Source organism: Delphinus delphis, chromosome 18 (genome assembly GCF_949987515.2).
Source record: "Delphinus delphis chromosome 18, mDelDel1.2, whole genome shotgun sequence".
Lineage (NCBI taxonomy): Eukaryota > Metazoa > Chordata > Mammalia > Artiodactyla > Delphinidae > Delphinus > Delphinus delphis.
In genome coordinates this window covers 75,545,183-75,565,833 of record NC_082700.1, presented here as the reverse complement: position 1 = coordinate 75,565,833, position 20,651 = coordinate 75,545,183, and the positions used below count along the sequence as shown (strand labels likewise).

The following is a 20,651-nucleotide window of genomic DNA, read 5'->3' as shown; positions in this document are numbered from 1 at the left end:
GCGTCTTTTCCAAGGTCACTGATTTAATTAGTGGGTAGAGATGTTTGTAAATATTATCAGGAAAGAATAGGTTTGCTCTGTCTCTGTGGGCCTTTGTGTGGAGATGAATACCTTCCTCCTAGGATATGGCCTGTTCCCTCTAGAATGATTTATTGTTTGTAGAAGTGCTATTTGTTTTTTGATTTGGGAGCCTTGCAGGAAATGGCTTCATGCATATACTACAAGGTATGCTGGTGGACAGAACTAGAGGAAAGCAGACACTTGAACAAGGAAGAATGCTGTAAGTTAGAGAAATAGGCTGCTGATGCCCATGTGGGCAGTGTTTTCTGATGTGGCAGAAGGGTGAAGGCCTGGCAGACATTCAAGATCATGTGCTTACTTGTGTTTAAAAAAAAAAAAAAAAGAGAAGAGGAAGAAAGAAAATTCTTGGGATAATTCAAATCGAAAGGCCTCTGTGATCTGGGAAAATGTAAGCCCTTTTTCTTTATCAGTGGGTCATCCTGGGGCCCTGATCTGACATCTAATGGGGTTGTGTTTTCATTCATTCCTTGAGGGGTCCTTAAGATGCATTTCTTCTCTAAGTGAAATATCCTATACTCGTCATTATGAATAAGGCCATTAGCAGTCTCCTAAGAAACTGTTTCATGATGAGTCATCACTCTATTTGATGATGAGTCTATTTGAAAACGAACAATTTTAGAATTTGCCTAAGGACCCATGAATAATCAGTGGTTGCTAGGTGGTGATCTTCTGGGGAGTGGATTATCTCACCGGTGCCCTTCTTGTTTTTAAGATCTTTTATTTTTTTCCGAGAAAAAACTTACTTAACTTCATTGTTATGGGATGAGAAATGGTTTTTCAGAAGGCACTGCCTTCCTAAGATGTGACTCTAACCCCCCTTTGAAAGGCATAAAAGAAGACATAGACGTTTCATAACAGCTCACACAACAGCTATCCATGTTTGAAAAACCGTGGTCGGGAATCTATAGCCTTGTGCTCTGGGGAGTGGTTCAGGGCTGTGTTTACACGAGCTGCCGGTCTCTCCAGCATCCGCAGAGAGAGCACTTCCTTCCTAGCAGACGGCCACACGCCTGCCATTAGAAGCCACGCGCGCCAGTAATCCACCCAGCATCGCCGGCGGCAGCGGCGCAGGATAACAAAACGGGAATGCTTGTCCCCCTGTCAGGAATGAATGGAGTGATGGAACTGCTTCTCAGGATAGGAAGAAAGCAAAGCTCAGAGGACCCTGTCAGGGGGCACTGGCTCTGTGGAGCACTTTCCCAGTTAGGTGGAAAGCGGACGAGAATAAAGACGCTGACGTGCTATGCGGGGAGTGTTTGTAAGTAAACCCGGTCGTCTTTCCCTGGATGAGGTCTGGATCGCTTCTGTGAAAACTTGTCTTCCTCGGAGGACCTGGGACGGAGCTCTGGCTTCCCGGCCCCGTGCTAGTGATGGAAGGCAACTGAAAATAGACGCTGAGCTCAGTGACCGTCTGATGCCCGTGGATCCCCAGGTCGTAGAAGCCTCCCCAACCTGTCATGTGAGTGACGCAGCCGTTTTCTGCCCTGCCAGGCCCGGCTCAGGCCCCCTGTGGTCCCCTGCTGCTTTCTTCCTGGAGGGTTTCCGGAGCCCAACGTGGGTGCATGAACGGATGGATGGATAGACGGATGGACGGATGGATGGAGGGAATTGTTAGCTGGGGGAGAAGTTTTGGAAACAGGCCAGGACGTTCTTACTAAATTTAAAAACTGCATATAGTATTTTAGAAACTCCAGGCAGTAAGCAGGATTAAACAGGGCATGGACTAGAGGGTGCTGTGCACATTGATTTTGTTTGAAAATCAGAGATGGACGTACAGCCAGAGCTCCTGAAGTACCAAGGCAACAAGAATTCCTAGAAAGGGAAAGTGGTCAGTTTCTTACACCACAGCCTGGATGCATTTTTTTAAAAGATAATTTGCTACCGTGATTTGTGGTGGTGTTAGGCTTCTGTTTTATTCTTATATGATGCAGGTAATTTAAAAAATGTTTTCCAGCATGAAAGGGACCTAAACTAATACTTTTGGTATTATGCAAATGAAACAAAACAAATCCATGAGCTACTCATAAGCTCTTCCAGTTATATTTATATCAAATTTTTTTTTTTTTTTTTTTTGTTATATGATACGAGGGCCTCTCACTGTTGTGGCCTCTCCCGTTGCGGAGCACAGCCTCCGTACGCACAGGCTCAGCGGCCATGGCTCACGGGCCCAGCCGCTCCGTGGCACGTGGGATCCTCCCGGACTGGGGCACGAACCCGCGTCTCCTGCATCGGCAGGCGGACTTTCAACCACTGCGCCACCAGGGAAGCCCTATATCAAATTTTTTAAACAAATACTTGATCAAATATTTATATCAAATAAGTTTGGTGAAACTAATACAAAGAACTCTTCTTACTTCACCAATTAGACTCATAAGAAATGTACAGTTCAGCTGAAAATATTTAGATGGCTTTTCGCAAAATATCTTAGCTGTGAAACTGCAAAATCTGTATTTCTTCTTTCTGTAGAATATTATAAAACCAGAGTGGACATTTATCTCAGTCAGTTTCAGAAAACTCACTTTAACTGGTTGAATAAACAAAAAAAATTTAAACTTTTAATAATGAACCGTGTGGAAATATTCGATATGAAATATTGACCCACTTCTATAAATACAAACATTCATGAATTTTGAAACAGTCTTTCGATTTTATTTATTTTGACAAGTTTTTGAAATGAACATTTTCTTTTCGAGTTGAAAGTTTGCAGTAGCTTCCAAACACTGATAGAATGACATTTCGGTGCGGAGGGTCAGAATCAAAACTGTAAAGACGCAGTAGCACGGACAGATCTTAATTCCGTTTTCCTTCTTACTGTTATTTGTGGTTTAGCTTGTGGGTAGTGCTGGTTTATGAGTAGGTTTAGTTCTCAATGAAATAAGCACCGCAGTAAAATACCCAAGTTTAACGCAAGTTAAACGCGTGGAGCGTTTAACTCGGTTCCTAGAATAACTCTGGGCGACAAGCACGCATCTTCACGAGTCTGGAGTCCGTGCCGTTGAGCTGGAATGTTCAGAATTCATCTCTGAATTTACTCTTGAGCCGTTCTTGGCCATAGACACAGGATGGGCTGTCCCTGCTGGGACTGCAGGTGTCCTTGCTGGAAAAGTCTGGTGGAACCACTCAAACGTGTAGCGCCCCCAGTCCCCCACACACACTTGGGGTCCATCCAATGAAGTGGAATTTCCACATCAGTTTTCTCCTCCGAGAAACCACAGGTTTGATCTTGCTGGGCCCCGGCTCCGAGCTGTCAGCCTCTCTGAGCTCTGGGTAGCCTCGCCTCAGAACTCCCAGTATTTCTCTGTGTGCTCTGTCTTTGCTGTTAGCCTTTGGATTCCAGAAACTTCACGAGGTTAGTGGACTCCCTCTCCCGTTCCTTCTGAGGCTTCCCTGCTCACCCTCAGCTCTTGCCGAAGAAGGATGCTCACCTGTAGTCTGTGTGACGGGAAGCATCCGTAGCTGCAAAGCTGAGAAAACTCACACGTAAGATGTGCTCAGTGCTGCTGCCTGTCCGTGAGAAGTCAACATTTCGATTTTAGTTCGTTTTTTTCCTCATAAATGATCCACAGACATTTCATGTGATCACAGTTGTATTTATAGTGTAGGCTTCAAAATTGCTTAATTTTCAGACGTCCTATTAATTTCCAAGTAGAGTTCTGTTTTCTTAAGACACACCTGAAACCACGTGCAGGCAGCTCTGAGCCTTTTTAAAAAGTGTGTGTTTTATCTGTTTTTCCCCGAAAAAAGCCAACAAAGAAATGACAGGCACTTCCCATAAGGGCCCCTTGGGAGGATAGAAAGGTGGCCTGTGGGGCGGGAGAGACAGAGGCGGGAAAGGTTAGATCTTCCTTCAGCTTTCAGATTTAACCAAATGGTTACGTTTTCTTATTTTTTCATTACAGAGATGCTAATTGTGACATGTTGCATACTTTAAAACTATTTCACCCATTTGAAAAATATTACAGTGCAGGCTAGAAAGAAAGAGGTTTGGCTTCCAAGCTAAAACAAACAAACAAAAAACAACCCAAAACCAGAAGTACCGAATCTTCAAACCTACCTTTGAAACCAAGGAAATAAACGTAATGTTGACATGTGTTCGGAGCATGAAGTAGAGTAGGTAGTAACAAGTGCTCCAGAAAACAAAGCAGGGAAGAGAGAGGGAGAAGGTGGAGAGGAAGCAAGTCCTGTAGGTATTTAGGGGGAGAGTCCATATGAGCAAAGGGAATGACTAACTGTGCAAAGGCCCTGGGGCAGAAAGTTGCTGGTGTGTCCCAGGATCAGAAGGAGACCCGTGTAGCTGACCAAGAGGGAGCAGGGAGAGAGCAGTAGGTGATGAGAAGGAACTAACAATGAACTGTGATGTGTAGAGCCTGGGCAACCAGTGTAAAGACTTTGTTCACGTTCAACAGCGAAGACGGAAAATATAGTTTCTTTGGAACAGTATGTGAAGTGTTTAAAAATTTTTCATATCATTTCGCCATAGCGTCTTTTTCCACTTAGTGTGGTATATGTCAGCTCCTGACTTTCTTTCTCAAAAATATGACGTAAAAGGTGAAAAGACCTAAAAGTTTCTGGGGGAAGGAATATGCTGAGATGTCATTGCACTGGGGAAGGCAGAGGGAAATTGTCACAAGATAAACAATGCCATCAAAGCACAAGTGTCTGGTCGTGGAATTACATGCTCGGTTACACAGACGTTATTTGTAAAGCACCTTATAACATGTCTAGATGGTGTCTCATCCTCAGAACCTCCAAGGAGGGAACGTTCTTGCCCTTACCCTTATTTTTTAAAGGAACCACCCGAGGGTGAAGGGGTCTAGCAGTGGACCTCAGGGGAGCCTCTGCCGGGCTGTAGGGAACGATGCTCTGGTCCGCTCGCTGCTTCCTGGTTCTGTGTCTTCTCAGAACCCCCAGTGGCTTCCTTTGAAAAACTGGGTCAGTTACTCCCAACTCCCCCTCCCCAGGGCATCCATCCGCACAGTGTGCTTTCCGGTAAGGCGCGTGAAATTCGGGCTCTGCAACAAACTGATTTTCTTCATCAGCTGATTGGGAAACTAAAATGATAGAAAAGTCATTATTCCTTGTATTTCATGGAGATTGGGCCTCAACGTGGAAGCACCGGTGGGGGTGAGCTTGGAGTTAAGGGGAGTAAGGCGTCCAGAACAGCTAGTACCGCGTGTGGATAAAGACCCTCCCCTTCTTCTAGCCTTTCTGTGGAGAAACCGCACCCTTCGTACGTGGACTTCGTGGCTAGTTGTAGCTTATGTCACTTTAAGGACTTGACATGGGCTTAGGTCTACCTTCAGAACGTAAGCTCGGTTTTACTTAATTTTTCTGAGATACGTAAAAAAGGGATGGCCTGCATGAAGTGTCTTAAAGCAGCTCATTCATTCGAACAAGAGAAAAATGACGATCCCATCCTAATTGTTTATTTCTACTGTGTTAGTAGTTGTTCCTTCTCGTAGGGGTTGCTATTACTTTGTCCAGACCGGAAGTGTGAAATTTGCATTTTCTCTGTCCAGTGTATATTTTAGGAAACACGCTTATGCTCGTGGGTCTCTTAAAGTCATTTTTCAGAATCTGATGTGTAAGGAGTCAGAGCAGGAAGGGGTGGATGGCGGGAGGCTGCGTGTTCGCGTTGGGGGGAGGTTTGTGACCCACACCCAGGGTCTCAGCGGGGACACACGGCCGGGGGGGCTGTGCTTCCCCCTCTGTGTCTGCCACTCTCGCCCTACAAGCAGATTGCTAGCATAGACTTGTAAATAACTTGATTCACGCATAGTCTTGTCAGATCTGTGCAAAATGTGTGAAGTATGGGCAAGTCAAATAAGGCTCCAATTCAAGCTTATCTCCAAAGAATGACAATGGCTAAATATTAATATTTCTTTATGTGAGCATATTGAAACAACTGATTTGTAAATATAGTAAAAGTTACAATGAATGGGCAAGTTTATTCTGCTTCTTCTGTTTCGGTCACTTTGAAGCCTACGCCCCATTCGTGTTCAGTTCGATACAACGAGTAGATTTTGCAGAATGGCCGGCTGCCCTCTAAGGAGAATGGAGAAAATAAGTTATTTTATGTTAATTCATATAGACCGAGTGTCACAGAATCATAACGCTGCTAAATGTGAAAAGGTGGAAGTGATCTCTCCGGACAGGATTTCCCTGTCTGCGTGATGCTTTTCTGGAGGGGAGGGGCCTGTGTGTGTGATGTATTGGGCGTCATTGTGGTCTATCAAGTGGTCGTCTGCTCAGTCTGGAGTTTGTGTTTTTGATTCCTAAAGAGGTGGTTGGGAAGACATGTCTTCTTTAAATCCATTCTTAAAAGTCATAGAGAGGGCTTCCCTGGTGGCGCAGTGGTTGAGAGTCCGCCTGACAATGCAGGGGACACGGGTTCGTGCCCCGGTCCGGGAGGATCCCACGTGCCGCGGAGCGGCTGGGCCCGTGAGCCATGGCCGCTGAGCCTGCACGTCCGGAGCCTGTGCTCCGCAACGGGAGAGGCCACAACAGTGAGAGGCCCGCGTACCTCAGGGGGAAAAAAAAAAAAGTCATAGACAAACCCTGCCCAGCTTTGGAGCCCGGGAAGGTTTTCGTGTCAATCAGTAAGAAATGCCGTCTTAACACCGGATGATGGATCGTTTCCCACCTTTCCAAGCCTTCAGCAGTTTGGGAAGCTGACTTTATGTCGCTGGGTATTTTGGTCCTGCCCTCTGCCTTCTCCCTGGAGAAGAGGGAAGGATGAGACGGGTTTGTGATCAGGGGTGTCCCAGCAGTGTCCCCCTGTGTGTCACCGTCTGGACAGGACTGGGTGCCCTCCAGCCCCGGGGATGAAGGCTTCCCACCTGGGGGCAGCGGCAGGCACCTCCCTGCTCCGTGTCTGACAGCTGGTGGCCCTGGGCACTCCAGGAGGGACTGGGGGCCAAAGTTTCCAACCACAGGCTTCTGTGGATCTCCCGATGGCACGTTGAAAGTCCCGGGTCTGAGGCCCCTGGTGTGCAGGGTCCCTCCCAGCAAAGGAGCAGGTAGAATGTCTAGGCTGGGCTCTGACAAGTCTGCACAAGTTCTCTTCAGCAGGTGTACCCAGCTGAGGCTCAAGCTGTGAAGGACATTAAAAACATTTCAGCATTTGGGCGGAACGAGCGTGCAGGGTGGCTTCACCTGGCTGGTCCGGGCACTGCCTGCTGGGGAAGCTGGGGGTGGTCTGCAGCCTGGGGCACCGGGGCCTGGGTCCCCCTGGAACCACGGGAAGGCGTGGCTGTCAGTGGCTGCTGTCTTACTTTACTGTTTAGCAAATGCACTTGATAAAGATGGTCTGTAACTTCGCACGTTCCACTCTTCATTCCTGAAATTTCAATCAGGGGTACTCCATTTGGATGTAAATCGCTCTCTTCGGCCACAGAGGAATTTACAGAGGAATTTAAATGTCTGTCTGCATTATGGGGCACCGCTGTGTGTGACCCCCGAGAGAATAGAGGTCCTGTGCCCCGTGGCCCCGCCTAGTTGGGGCCCCGCCGGCTGCTGGCATCTTGCTCGCGGGCCCTGCGATGCGGAGAGGGATGTGTGCGTTCTCCGGTGATGCAGAGACACGCGCGGCCTGTGCACGAGGCGTGCAGAAGGCACCCAGGCAGGATGCTCTGGGCAGGGTCTGAGAACTGTTAGCTTTAAATGGCCCTGAGTTACCCCCCCCCCCAAAGAAAACCACAATTCTGCTTCTGTTCCGCTTCTAGCCAATGAAAACAAGTTTATTCATTTTTTTTTCCCTCCCGAGAGCTCTTCGCCCTCGTGTTTGTGCATTCATGGCTTGTTTACTTACTGCTTGAAGTTGCAAATGCTGGTGATGTCATTCATGGGTGTAGTTTTGAATGGAGGAGACGCCGTGAAGGCAGATCGATGTGCTCAGAGATTCCCAGTGCACAGGGCTGCCAGGCCTAGGGCTTTGTCATTCACAGCACAGCGTGTGGTTACCCGTGTACATCATTGAAAGGTGCGGGAAGAAGGCAGAAGGACCCGGCCCCAAGGTGCACATCCTGCCAGCAGCACGTGCTTGCTGTGTGTGGAAAAAACAATTTTTGTGTGTATATATATACTTTTTCTGTTTGTACTACTTAGTTATATAGGGTATGCATAAAACCTCTTTTGGTAGTTTCCCCATGCCCAGTGAGAAATCTAGGGCAGAAGAATAATGTCCCCATTTTCCTAACAGGGAACACCCTGGTGGGTGCTGCCTGCTGGGCCTGGGGACCCCGACTCTGGTGAGGCCAGTGGCTCTCCACACTCGCATGTCCTTGAGCCGTGGGGACGGTTGCCCTGAGTCCTTCCTGAGCTCCCAGCAAGGCTCCTGAGGTGGCCGGTGGTAGGAATGGGTGTCCACCTGTGCCAGGGCAAAGGACACGGCCCTCAGCCCCTTCATTGCTGGGAGATCCTGCATCTCAATGTAAAGGCCAGGTGTACGTCTGCACAAGGTGTGTTCTTCCCCCTGAGCCAGGACGCTGGCGTCCGTATCAGTGAGGTGTCGTCCACGGGAGGGAATGTACTCGCAGTCTGGAGGTGGAGGCTGCTCAGGCCCTGTGGGTCTGTGCCCAGCAAGACAGCTCGGGGCGCTGGCTGGGCTGGTGGTGGGTCACAATATGTTTCCCCCCATTTTTTCTAATCCTTTCTTTTTTTTTCTTTTTCTGTGACGACAGACAAGCACTTCACAAATCCCGTTTTCAGAACATTTCCAAATTATTGCATTATCATTATGTATAAACCAGAGTAAATTTCAGATTCCTGAAGGTGTACCTTTTTAACTGTACTCATAAGTACGTTTCCTGTTAGTGATATCCTAGAGGTAATTTGAGTTACATTTGGCATAATTTCAGACTTCCAGAAAATGCTTATTTCAGTTTCAATAATAAAAACAAAAAAGGTATCAAATTATAAAATGAAGAAAACCCAGTAGCATCTCTTAAATATTTAAATATTCGAAGGAAAGAACGGCTCATTTGAAATGATACGTAACAGGATATTTGGGGATGGATATATTTTGAACAAACTGTTATTCTACACTCCCTTAAGTTTATAGCAAAACTATAATATTTAGGTTTGAGAACCTCAGATAGACACAATATAAACATTTTTATAGTGTACGAAAATACACCCCTGAGGGAGAATTACACCGTTCATAGGATATTTGCAATTTTAACGCAGGTTCCATCACTTGGCCCAAATATTGTTTCAGAGGGTAGGAACGTAATGCTTCTAGTCACGTTCTCAAATGACTCAAGCAAGAGAAGAGATTTGGGCCCTTTCTGAATTGCAGATCTATCATATATAACTTTACTTATCATGTTCAAGTTGAAAGAGTAGTACTGTAGGATATATTTAGTAATAATGAGATTTCTTCAGTACTATGGTGTTATGCATGGAATATCAAGTGGAAGAGTAAGGAAAACTAATTCCTAAAGTGTGTGCTAGCTTCATAAATGATTTCATGACTTGCTTCCTCCTCCGTAGGGTCTGTAACAGGATAGCAGGCTTTTAAGTCAATGGGATTGCATCTCTGAAGCACGCAAGCCTGCCGATAATTTTCAGAGGGGGTATCAATTAGTCTCCAGGTGTAACCCGCAGATGGAAATGTATGTTGTAACTTTCACAAATTTACCCTTCTTTCTCCTCCTTGTCTTCCTCGTGTCTTGGGACACAATGTCTCTGTCACCATCACTCAGCTCCACTGTTAAAGTGAGAAGCAGCCGTGTCCAAGTGAGTGAACGTGGCTGTGTTCCAATAAAACTTTATTTCCAGAAACAGGCAAGGACCCGATTTGGCCGTACCCTGCTGACCTCTCTCTTAGAAGGCCACTCTCGCGTGAGACGACAAAGGTTTTCTTTTCTCTTGGGCCTCAGACAGTCCTAAAGTTCTGTGCTCCTTTAGAAGATTTTATTCTGCTTTTCTGCCGATGAGAAATGGCATGAACCCCATGGGTTTTTCTTTCTGTTTAGCTCGTCAGAGCTTCGTGAAGGACCTAACAGGCATGTGCTGTATGCTGGGGACCGAGGTGGTCCAGGCCCTTGACCAGCAGGAGAGATAGGTGCACGAAGCAGAAACGCACAGCTTGCAGGGTTCGGTGTCTTTGGGGAGTTGATAAACAGCTGATAGTGCCGTGTAAAGGTTTAAACTCCAGGACCCAAATGGAAGTTCCAGACCTCCCCTCACTCCTTCCCGAGTCCTCCTGTCTTTTATTTGCAAAAATGGGGGCTGCATTGTTGGCCCCCAGTGCAGCAGTGAGGAAAGTTCTGGGAGAAGTTAAGGATCGTCCTTTCCTGCTGATCAGCTCCAAGGCAGCGGGCAGGTCACCAAAGCTCCCTCATCTGGTTTTTACCTAGAAAAGGTCTAACGTTTCATAATTTAAGAGAAGGGTCCACCAGCAATTTAAGGACATTTTTGCTTCTCGGGTGTTTGCGTTAGGGCATGATAATAGTTCTCCGATGATGCTGGAAAACTCTTGCCATAAAAGGGTAGCTTCCGGGATCCACACACCAGGCTTTTCAGTAACAAACAGAAAAGGAATGGATACTTACGTATTACAACATAAAGTTGGTGTAGGCTATTCACTATAAAGTTTATGCTGGTTGCTGTGGGTGAAACTTGGACAATGCGGGGAAATTTGAAGTGCGATAACAGTCTAGGACACCTGATTGCTCTAGTCTTTGGTGATTAAGACAAGGTCTTATGGGAAGGATTAAGCAAGAGCTGAAGAAGGAGAGATGCCTTTCATTAACCCCAGCCTCACGTGAGAACTTGGTTGTCTCATCCTGTTTCACGTTGTGTCATTAGCATCAAGTTGCAACTTGATGCTGGGAAATGTCTTCAATAACAAGCATTCCGGATGAAATGATTTTAATTGTCAGTGGAAATGATGAGCTCAACTCCAAGAAGCTTCTAAATCTGTCACGAGTCGGGTTGGTGAAGTCAGTCACTGAGCCCGTTTGTCCCGGGGACCCTGTGCTTCCATATTTTCCTTTTAAGTTATTTTTTTTTTTCCACTTGCAAAGTTCAAGTAACCGTTTTTCTTAGAATCCCTGGCTTATCACACCCGACCTTACTTTTTTTTTTTGTATATTCTAAGAGTGCTTTTGCTTCTAGTAAAGTGAGGAGATACTGAATTATCAGGTTGACTTTTCTAGGAATTTCTCATGTAACAGAAAAGTTTATTTTCTCCCGTCATTCTGTGTTTAACATAAAAAGTCTCAATGGGCCTGAAGGACATGTTTGGGCTCACCATAGGGTTTATGTATTTTTTTTCAATCATAGTTACTACTAGAAATATAAATTTTAATCTTAAGAAGTCTAATGTTTCATTCTTGTCACGCATATAAGTGTCTGCACTGGTCCTCATTCAGATCTGCCTGAAAATAGTAAGTCACTGGTACCTGCTACGTGGGTTTGCTGTCTGTTGTGCTGCTCACCCAGGGCCCATGAGACCAGGCCCCGTTCCCTCCTGCTGTGCCGTGGAGCCCCACACGGGACTCTGTCTGCATCCAAACCCAAGTAATCATAAGAAATCATTTAAAAAAGAGCCGTGAGTGAGAACACGCTCCCAGAATGCTGCTTGAGTTTCTTTGCCAGAGCACATTTACCCGATTTATTTCTGAAACCTTCTCGACCCGACGCTCACTGCATTTTCCACTGAAGTGTTTGCGATCTTGGAGGCCAGCTCGGCGGTGGTGTGATGTGGCCGTGTTCTGACATCCGAGCCTTCCGTGGCTAGGGAGCTCCCCCACTGGGCTCAAGGACAGAGTTTTTCAGTGATTGTTTTCTTTTTCTTTCCTTTTTTTTTTTTTTTTTTAAATAGAGCAAATTGGAGGTGGGACCTTTGTTGACAACACCCGCCGTCATTTGCATTCTGATTGGTCTTTTAAATGGAAGAGAAAGGGCAGAATTAGCGCTGGTCCATAGGGAGTTAGGATAACTGCATAAGGGACTGTATCCCTCATATGAACGTCATTTGTTATATGTCACAGAGTGAAAAGGAAAAGGATAGCTGGGCTGCGTGACATGCCATATGGGACAACGTCAGTCTTTGTGCTGAAAGTTTTTTTTTTTTTTCAATCAAATAACTCTAGATTGATGCTTTCCATGAATGAGTTTCTTTACGAAGCAATGTCTAGGCTACAGAACAGTACAGTGTGTAATTATACCGCAAATGCAACGTGTATCAATAAATTTAAATTATTTTAGAAGCATTACATCTAGGAGCAGATTCAGAACTGGTGCATGTTACTCTGTAATTTTCACCAGCAACACATGGTTCTGGCCTTTATTTCTTCTCTGTGTCGCCCCTGTACCCTCACAGTTCAGAGAATGTCTCCCATCTTAATGATGTTCACCGTGGAGGAATTGTGAAATTAATCACTGGCTCTTTGCCTCTAGTAGAATCAACATAGGTCATAAAATAAATAACATTTTGCCGGAGTCTCATCGTTACGAAGCATACATATTTAACGGTTGAGGGTGATGGGCTGGCAGTGTTGGAAGATTTTTGTTTCTAGTTGGCTGAACCAGACTCATTTTCAGCGGGAGGGGTAATTTAACTTACTTCAGAAGGAACTAAATAAAAGGCAAAAGTGGGCTCACATTCCCAGGGCCCCGCTCCCGCCTCCGTCCCCTTCTTCCTGGGATGCGGGACAGAGCGACAGCAGTGAGAGGCGGCTCGTGGCAGGCGGGTCTGGCTTTGCTGGCTGGCTGCTGGCCTGGCCGCAGAGAGCCTGCTTGCTTGGCGCACTTGAGCCCCGAATCCCAGGCATCTTCCACGAGTGGCCCCCTCCCGGTGATCCTAGGTGGGGATTCTTGCTGGGGTGCGTGCAGGAGGATCTCCCCGTGAGTTGGGGGTGAACCCAAGAGGGTTCAGTGGCAGGTGACTTGGGTGGCGTGGACTGAAGTTCGGAAGCTCTCTGCCTCGAGGTGTCTGTGCAAGGCCACTGTTATCTGACCCAGTAGGAGACAGATTGCATCCACGTTGGGTCGATGTGTTGGCTCCAGGGCACATCTATACGCTGAGATATGTGTTTGAAGCACGGCACAGCTCTCGCCCAGACATCTGTCTCTGAGCTGGTGGCCGTCCTCTTTCTGCTCTCCTTGGCCTGAGGCTGCTCACGTCCTTCCCACGTGCTGTGAACAAACCCCCCTCCCTGTGATGGTACCTGTGTGTGCGTGCACGTGCACGCATGCTCAGCCTCCCTCCCCAGTCATCCGTGGCTCTCCCTGGCCACGTGTGGGACCACATCCCTGGCCCTTCCCTTCCGTGGAAGCCTGGGGCTGCTCGGCCCACGGCTCAGCGTCTTAGGGGACCATGTTCCTTACTGTCCCCACATCAAGTTGACTCACTGGGTGGCCGACAGCCCGAATCTCTCTTGTGCCCTTGGAAGAGCTTTCTTCTCCCTTTGCTGGTAACGGCAGCCGAGCATCCTTCAGAATGCAGGTGTTTGCAGAGGGCATCGCACCTTTGAAAGAGTTGCTTCCTTCCCTGCCCAGAAAACAGCTGTCATGTGACTTCCATTCTCTACCTCATCATTCTCCCATGTGCCTCACAGAGGCCCTGCACCGGAGCAGAATTGGAAGTCATGTTGAAAGGTCACTGTGTGAATAAATGCATGAATTATTTCCTTGCTCCTTAGCAGCTCTTTTCTTTCATAATGCTAGTGCTTAGAAATTAAGGTTTTGACAGTCGTGTTGTTTGTACTTCAAAAAAATGAAGTTACACATTCAACTTGATTAGAGCTCATGACGGTCTAATGATAGTTATTTCATAGCAAGAAAGCATCCTTAAAAACAGAGCAAAAATGTCCATGGCCCTATGAGTTTGCAGTAAAGGAATGTAAGTTTTTCAGCAATAATTAACTCTGTGTGTTTGAGTTTGAGGGATTAAAGAAGTTACTTGCTTAGCTGTTTTCAAGGTAATGGGGTTTTAGCGTTAACAGGAGACAATTAGGTACATTTAGCTAATCGTTAGTGTAAAAATAAAATAAACTCTGAATAGAAACCTTCTGAAAGTGGACCCACAGGGTAGTACTCCCTCTAGGGTGGCCGTCAGATTCTTTTCACCGTCAGGGCCTGAGTGACAAAATGCAAACTCATTTAGGGTGAGACTCAAGTCCAGGTGGATTTTAGCAAATGCCTGTATTTATTAAGGGACACTAACCTTCAGGTTCTCACCAGAGCCTCTTAGGACCAGAAATCACAATAATGAATAAAATAGCCGGAGACACAGCTTCCCTTCGGAGGGACTTTGGGACCCTGTTCTCCATTAAGTTTCATGTGCTGAACAGTTTACTTGTTACATTTCTTAAAGGACGTAAGCTTTTTTAAAAATAATGAAGTGACACTGCCTCAAAATGTCACTTTGTAGGGAACTTCTGAAAACGTCATGAAAAGATACAGTATCTGTGTTGCGTGTAGACAGCATGTGTCTGCACAGGCTCTTGTTTGGGTTCTGCCGGGCTACAGAGCAGGTGCTTACTCTTGGCTGTGGGATACTGGGAGTTTCTCTCTTGCTGGGAGTAGTCCTCTGAACTCAAGATGAACAGAAAAGAAGTAGACACACAAAAAAAGCAAATCCAGGAGCGTGGTGAGCGCCGAGCACAGAATTCTGAGTGATTTTAGAGGAATATTCAGAGGTGCAGGTTAAGTAACTACAGCTGCAAAGGAAGACACTGCTCTGTTTACGGTGGGGCGTGACCCACCGGGCACGCATGTGACCAAGTAGTTACCAGCATGGGGAGTGATGAACAACTTGGCATTTTTGTTTAAAAGCCAAGAGGCTTAAAAAAAAAAAAAGGCGGTATGCTGTGAAATGTCAGTCAGTCTCTCCAGTCGGTGTGTCCTCTAAAGGGACAAACACATCCAGTAAAAATATGCTGAAAACATTGGGGACTGGGAAAAAGTTAAGGAAGTTGGATCTTTCAGCCCAGAAAGAGGGGAGCACTTGAAGCTGGTGAGGGTCCTGCTGGCTCCGCCCAAGGGCAGAGGAAGCGGGTGTGTAACGGGGGCTTATTTTTGAATCTTGGGTCGTTTTAGCAACAGGATAGAGTACCCAGCGGGAAGGGTTTTCCGAGGGCAGAAGTGTGAACGTATTACTTCCCCCACTTTCTTACCGCGACCCACACTGGCATTATCCGTGTAGCTGAGAACACGCGGTGACACGTGGCGTGGTTTTCATCCTCTCCACAGCCCTGTGAGGAAAGCAGTGGTTTCTCCCCCTCTGTCCACACGAAGAACTGAGACCTGGGCATTTAAGGGGCCGTTGCCAGGTCGCTCAGCCCCTCTCCCAAGGGTAGAATCATGAATGGTTTTCTTGCACTGAAAATGTGAACCTCACTTTACGGATCTCACAACTCACTGTAAACCCAGTCGCCCTGCTCCTGGGGAAACCGAAGGGGAGTTTACCCATTGAACTCGTCTCTGGAAAACGGAATGAGTAAACGTTTGCTTCCCAAAGTGGATCATTTCCTGGAAGTGACACAGATGGTAAAGGAGGGTTGAGAGGGACCTCGTCTCCCGCAGTAGGATGGCTCTGTGTGCGCAGCGGCCCCGCTGACTTCTTTCCTTCCTCTTTCAGAGTGAAGATCTGCCTGGCTTTATCCCCGTGACGACACACATCAGAGAAAAACATGAACAGAAGATGCTCAGCATTTTTTTAAAATCTGAAGCTGCTCGGTTTCCTTTTGAATCTGAGCGATTACCACACGTGGACGCCTCTGGGTTAGACGTGGAACCATCTCTGTCCCTCGTTCCCACAGGGGGCATTCATCCTTGTGCTGGTCGTGTTGTGTTTTGTTTTTCGACAAAATTAGCGGAAGGAGTGATTCACGAGAAAATTGGACGTTCTCCTCGGCCTTTTCCGTTGTGGCCAGTGTCTTAATTTCTCCTTAACTTTCATTTTGGCAAAGCAGATATATCCCTCAGCATGCTAGGAGATTCCACCAATTCGCATTAAAGTGGTAAAGTCTGGTATTTACTGGCATCCTCTCAAAACTACCACCGTCCTACCTCAGTTCCAGGTGAAGCCAGATCGGCGTGGTCAGGGGCCGGCAGGACGTCTGGGTACCGAGAGTCCCAGCGCGGTCATCTGCCTCATCGAACAGGCCCGGTACACAGCTGCTTGTCAGACTCCAACCCAGGTACCTGCGTGTTTACTCACAGACAGAGCCCAGCGTGGGACTGACGTTTCCCAACGGAGATGAAATTTGAGATTGGACTTTGAAGATGGATGGATAAATAATAATTATTATATGTAACTGAAGCAACCTACTTTGGAAAACCATCAGCTGTATTGGGGGATGGGGGGGTGGGAGGGGCGGGGTCTGGGAAGGGGGTGAGTATCTCTTTTTACCTTTAACAGACTTGTTTAATCTTCTCTCTGTAGATGTTTATGTAGGTACTTCAAATTGCAAACGCCTTTGATGCTATTTACAAGCTCAAACGTCTCTGCTATCCTTAATCCTGAGCTTGCATTTCTCTAACCAAAAATTCACGTAGGCATGCTAGCGGTTCAAGGCTGGTCAAGGGTTTGGCGGATTTCTTTTAAAATGTATTATCTTTACTATGATGCTATTGTGTCTGGCAACGAGGCTGCCCTCAACAACAACAACACACACAGACACACACACACACACACACAAAGGAACTGATAAAAGAGGCATTCTGGCCCCTATGTTATTAATAGACAAGGAAGAAGAAAAACAATCTTACAGTACATGTCACTTGTGAAAACAATTCCCGACAAGGCTACCCCTATTGCACATGTTTTCAGTGTGGTGGCAGTTACCGCGGGTGTCGCGGAAGACCGCTGCCCTTGACCTGCAGGATGTCACGGCATCTCTCTGCTGCCTTGACACGTCGGGGGAGCTCTAGAGCCCCCCTCCCGTGTCTGGGTCCCCAGTGCCTCTTCTCTGAGAGTCCTGTAGAGGTTACACGAATTCATTGGAGATACGAGTTGTTTTTTTTTGGGGGGGGGGGTGGGAGAAAAATATATATAAATATATAGATAGATATCACTATAGAATAATGCATTCATAAAATGAGGCTTTTCTAGAGGAAGACCAAAAAATTCAATGTCTTAAACATGTATTTAATCGCAATGCAAAAGTCTTTCTCCTGCCATGCTGACCTTTTAGAACAGAGGATTGTACCGCAAGACAAAGTTGAATGTAAAGTGATCGCCCTGAGCATTTTCCAAGTTTCACTTTTCTAGAGAATCACACAGCACAACAGTGCGTAAACTATACCACGTTAGTTTGATGGTCATTTTCAGTGTGTAATATAGAGAGACTTTATTAAAATGTATAAAATGTCCTAAAGTTTTGGTTTAGTTTTGGGACTCGGGATGGATGGAGTTGCTATGGAAACCACCCCCCCACACCCCCTCCCCACAGATAGGACTGAACGTGGGCGCTGCTGATCGCAGTGTCTGACTCGTATTTAAGTAGCTCTCCCCATCCTTCACGTGGTCCTGCCACCCTTCCCATGGTTCATGTTCCTCCTGCAACTTTAAACAAGCGAAGTAAAAAGTTGATAATATACTAAATTTTCTTCTATCCTGTACATTTCAAAAAAAAAGGCATATGCAATATTTACATTTTTAATTTAGTTTACAGAATGGAACCAAAATGTATAAATGTTATGTTTGTTAAAACTTCACAATGTATATTGGGTCTTTGTACATTTTGCCTGACTTACCTTAAATTTAAAATATTTTTTGCTATATAAACTTTAACAGTTATTAAACAGTGTTTTCTTTTGGGGTACGTATTGTTTCTGGAGATCAAGATGTTAAATATATTTCTTGCTATTGTGATATGACAAAAGACTGACCTTCTCTTGCTGTCTTCCACTGTCCTTGCTGTACATAAGGGCCTATATGGCACTGCTGGAAACCAGACTCAATGGAACTAGACTAGTGCATTGTATTTAGTCTGTAATGATCATGGATGCTCTCCTTAATAGCCATATGCAATACAATAAAATACATTATTTATGAAATGAAGGAAGCCTGGAGAACGCTTTTTCCTGTGTGGATAATGAAGTTGACATCAAGCCACTCTTCTGGTGTTTGGGGTCGTTCAGTAAATATTTGGTTCTTTAAAAAACACTTGGTGACTGTGTGACCTCTTCACTTATTATTTGTATTCTGGAAACCAGAAAATACCCCACACATCACAACATTTATGAAAAGTCGATGTGTTCATTAAAAAAATATTTTACTCACTTCACCCAACGTAGAATCATTGCCTGTGTGCTGGGTGCTGTTCTCAGTCCTGTACAGACACTCACTCCTTCATCGTCCCTCACACCCTTCGGTGGTGGCATTCGCCCTCCCATTTCGTAGATGAGGAGACTGAGGCTCACAATGGTGAAAGGACTCGCCGGAGGGCACAGAGCTCACTAGCCGCGGAACCAGGACTCAGACGCAGAAGCACAGCCCCGGAACCTGTGCCCGTGTGCTTGCTGCCATCCTGCTTCCGAGACACGGGCACGGGACAGATGGCATCCAGAGCACGTGGCAGTCAGGTCAGCAGAGCCAAGAGGTGCAGTTCGGGAGGTGGAAGATACGAAAATGGTGTCTGTTGGTTTTCATCAAGGATGGTTTCACCTCCTTGTTAGAAGTCGTTTTTCTGTACCTCCGCTTTACCTGGGCGTTACAGTAATGCAATAACGTGGGTGTCGTCTCTTTTGAACAAATAAAATCAGAGCGATGGGGAAGGTGATTTTTTTTTTTTTTTTTTTTTTTTTTTTTTGCGGTACGCGGGCCTCTCACTGCTGTGGCCTCTCCCACTGCGGAGCACAGGCTCCGGACACGCAGGCTCAGCGGCCGTGGCTCACGGGCCCAGCCGCTCCGCGGCATGTGGGATCCTCCCGGACCGGGGCATGAACCCGCGTCCCCTGCATCGGCAGGCGGACTCCCAACCACTGCGCCACCAGGGAAGCCCCGGGAAGGTGATTTTTAAATGATGGCGTTTAAGCCACAAGACTGGCCTGCATTGTGTGGCATCTGGGAACTTGTCGGTGACGCGCGGCCCGTTGGTGCCCTGACTGATTGTTCCTGGGGGCTCCTGTTCGGCACCGGGAAGAAGGCATGATCTGCAGGGTTTAAAATCCCTGAAATCTGGTATTTTAGTGACGAGAGGGCTGTCATTCTAAGGGAGTCGTACAAGGCAGGAATTGGCGAGTGTATTTACCCAGAAAAGTTGATTGTAAATAAAGAAGCGAGGAGTTGTTTCAAAGTCCCGTAGATGCTGGAACTATTCACCAGAAACCAACTTATAAACTTGGAGGAGAATGCTAGGTTCCAGGGCATTCCGCGCTGAGGGCTCAAGGGCCCCCCTGCACTGTTTTGGGAGAGTTTGACTCTGACCCATTAGTGGTCAGCTTGGAAGATGCACATTGACTCCTGGTGATCTAGTGATGCTGTTACCATCTTCAAGGGTCCGGCAGGATCATAGCTAGTCCGTCTTGAAGCCCCTGAGTCCCAGGTTAAAGATCACTTGGCAAGTTTGCAGGCTCCTTGGGCAGGCGGTTCATTCCTTTGCGTGTCCAAACCCTGAGCTATAGCAGTGTTCGACTTCTTTGTCATTTCCGCTCTTCAGTGCCGCCAGTTGAAAGACAAAGGGAGCCGTTGCTTCTTTCGATCTTGATGACGCTGTGTCCATTGCCCTACCTTTAAGATAGGGCATGTGATGAGTCAGGGTGATTCAGAATTGCCGGGCTGTGTATTTTCTTCATCCACTGATATAACTGCTGTTAGCACTATTGTGGTCTTGGTTAGTATGACCATCAGTGATGTCTGCTATACACGGCCATGCTGTGTCCAAGAAAAGCGAAACACACAAGAGTCACGGTCCTTTTGTCCTCACACGGAATGAACGCTTCCGGGTGTGCTGAGGAGGGGAGATGGGCACCTCCTGTTACAATAATCAAAGATAAGGTTTTAATGAAGTTGCCGTCTCTCTGGCAGTGTTTTCACGGGCCACCTACCTTCACCACCCAGCGAGGCCAGAGGATGCCCAGAAGTGGTCACGCCCACGGCGACTTTGCAAGATTAGAGATTCGGTTCATAACTGTCCTGCGGGGTGTGCAGAAACAGGTTTTCCCCTAAAAGAGCGAGGGAGGCCAGTTAATTTGCGAGGGCACCGGACGACAAACCCCAGGGAAGGGTCTGTCTTTGCAAAGTTCTTTCATCTGTGTGGATGTGGTCATGCCCCTCTCAGACTCCTTGTGAGGGAGGAAGGGAAGCCCTGGGCTAAGACCCAGACGGGCCCTCCCTGCAGGACCCCGTGGTAACAGGACCCTCTCGTGAACGAGCTCCTGTCCCGCGAGAAGCACCTGCTGGCAGAGTTCGGGAGATGCTGCCTGGCCGTTTCCCTCCATCCTCTTTTCCCATCAGGGAGCTGAGCCCTGGTGGCGTTTATCCCAACCACCAAAGCCAGCCTGGGCTCTTCCTCTTCCTCTGGACCATGGCCCTCCCTGGGAAGGGAGGGAGGAGAAGGGACGACCCCCCCCTACCTCCCCCCCCACCACCGCCCCTGCCCAGCAGCCCT

General features: G+C 47.0%; 1 protein-coding gene across 1 annotated transcript in view; it reads left to right on the top strand.

The window, feature by feature from the left end:
* IRS2 (insulin receptor substrate 2) overlaps positions 1 to 16,387 on the top strand; it is a 28,142-nt gene extending 11,755 nt beyond the window's left edge. The window contains exon 2 of the mRNA XM_059995834.1: positions 15,674 to 16,387. Coding sequence (XP_059851817.1) covers positions 15,674 to 15,678 — 5 coding nt within the window. The 3' untranslated portion in view covers positions 15,679 to 16,387. The remainder of the gene's footprint in view (positions 1 to 15,673) is intronic.
* The last annotated feature ends 4,264 nt before the right edge of the window (positions 16,388 to 20,651 follow it).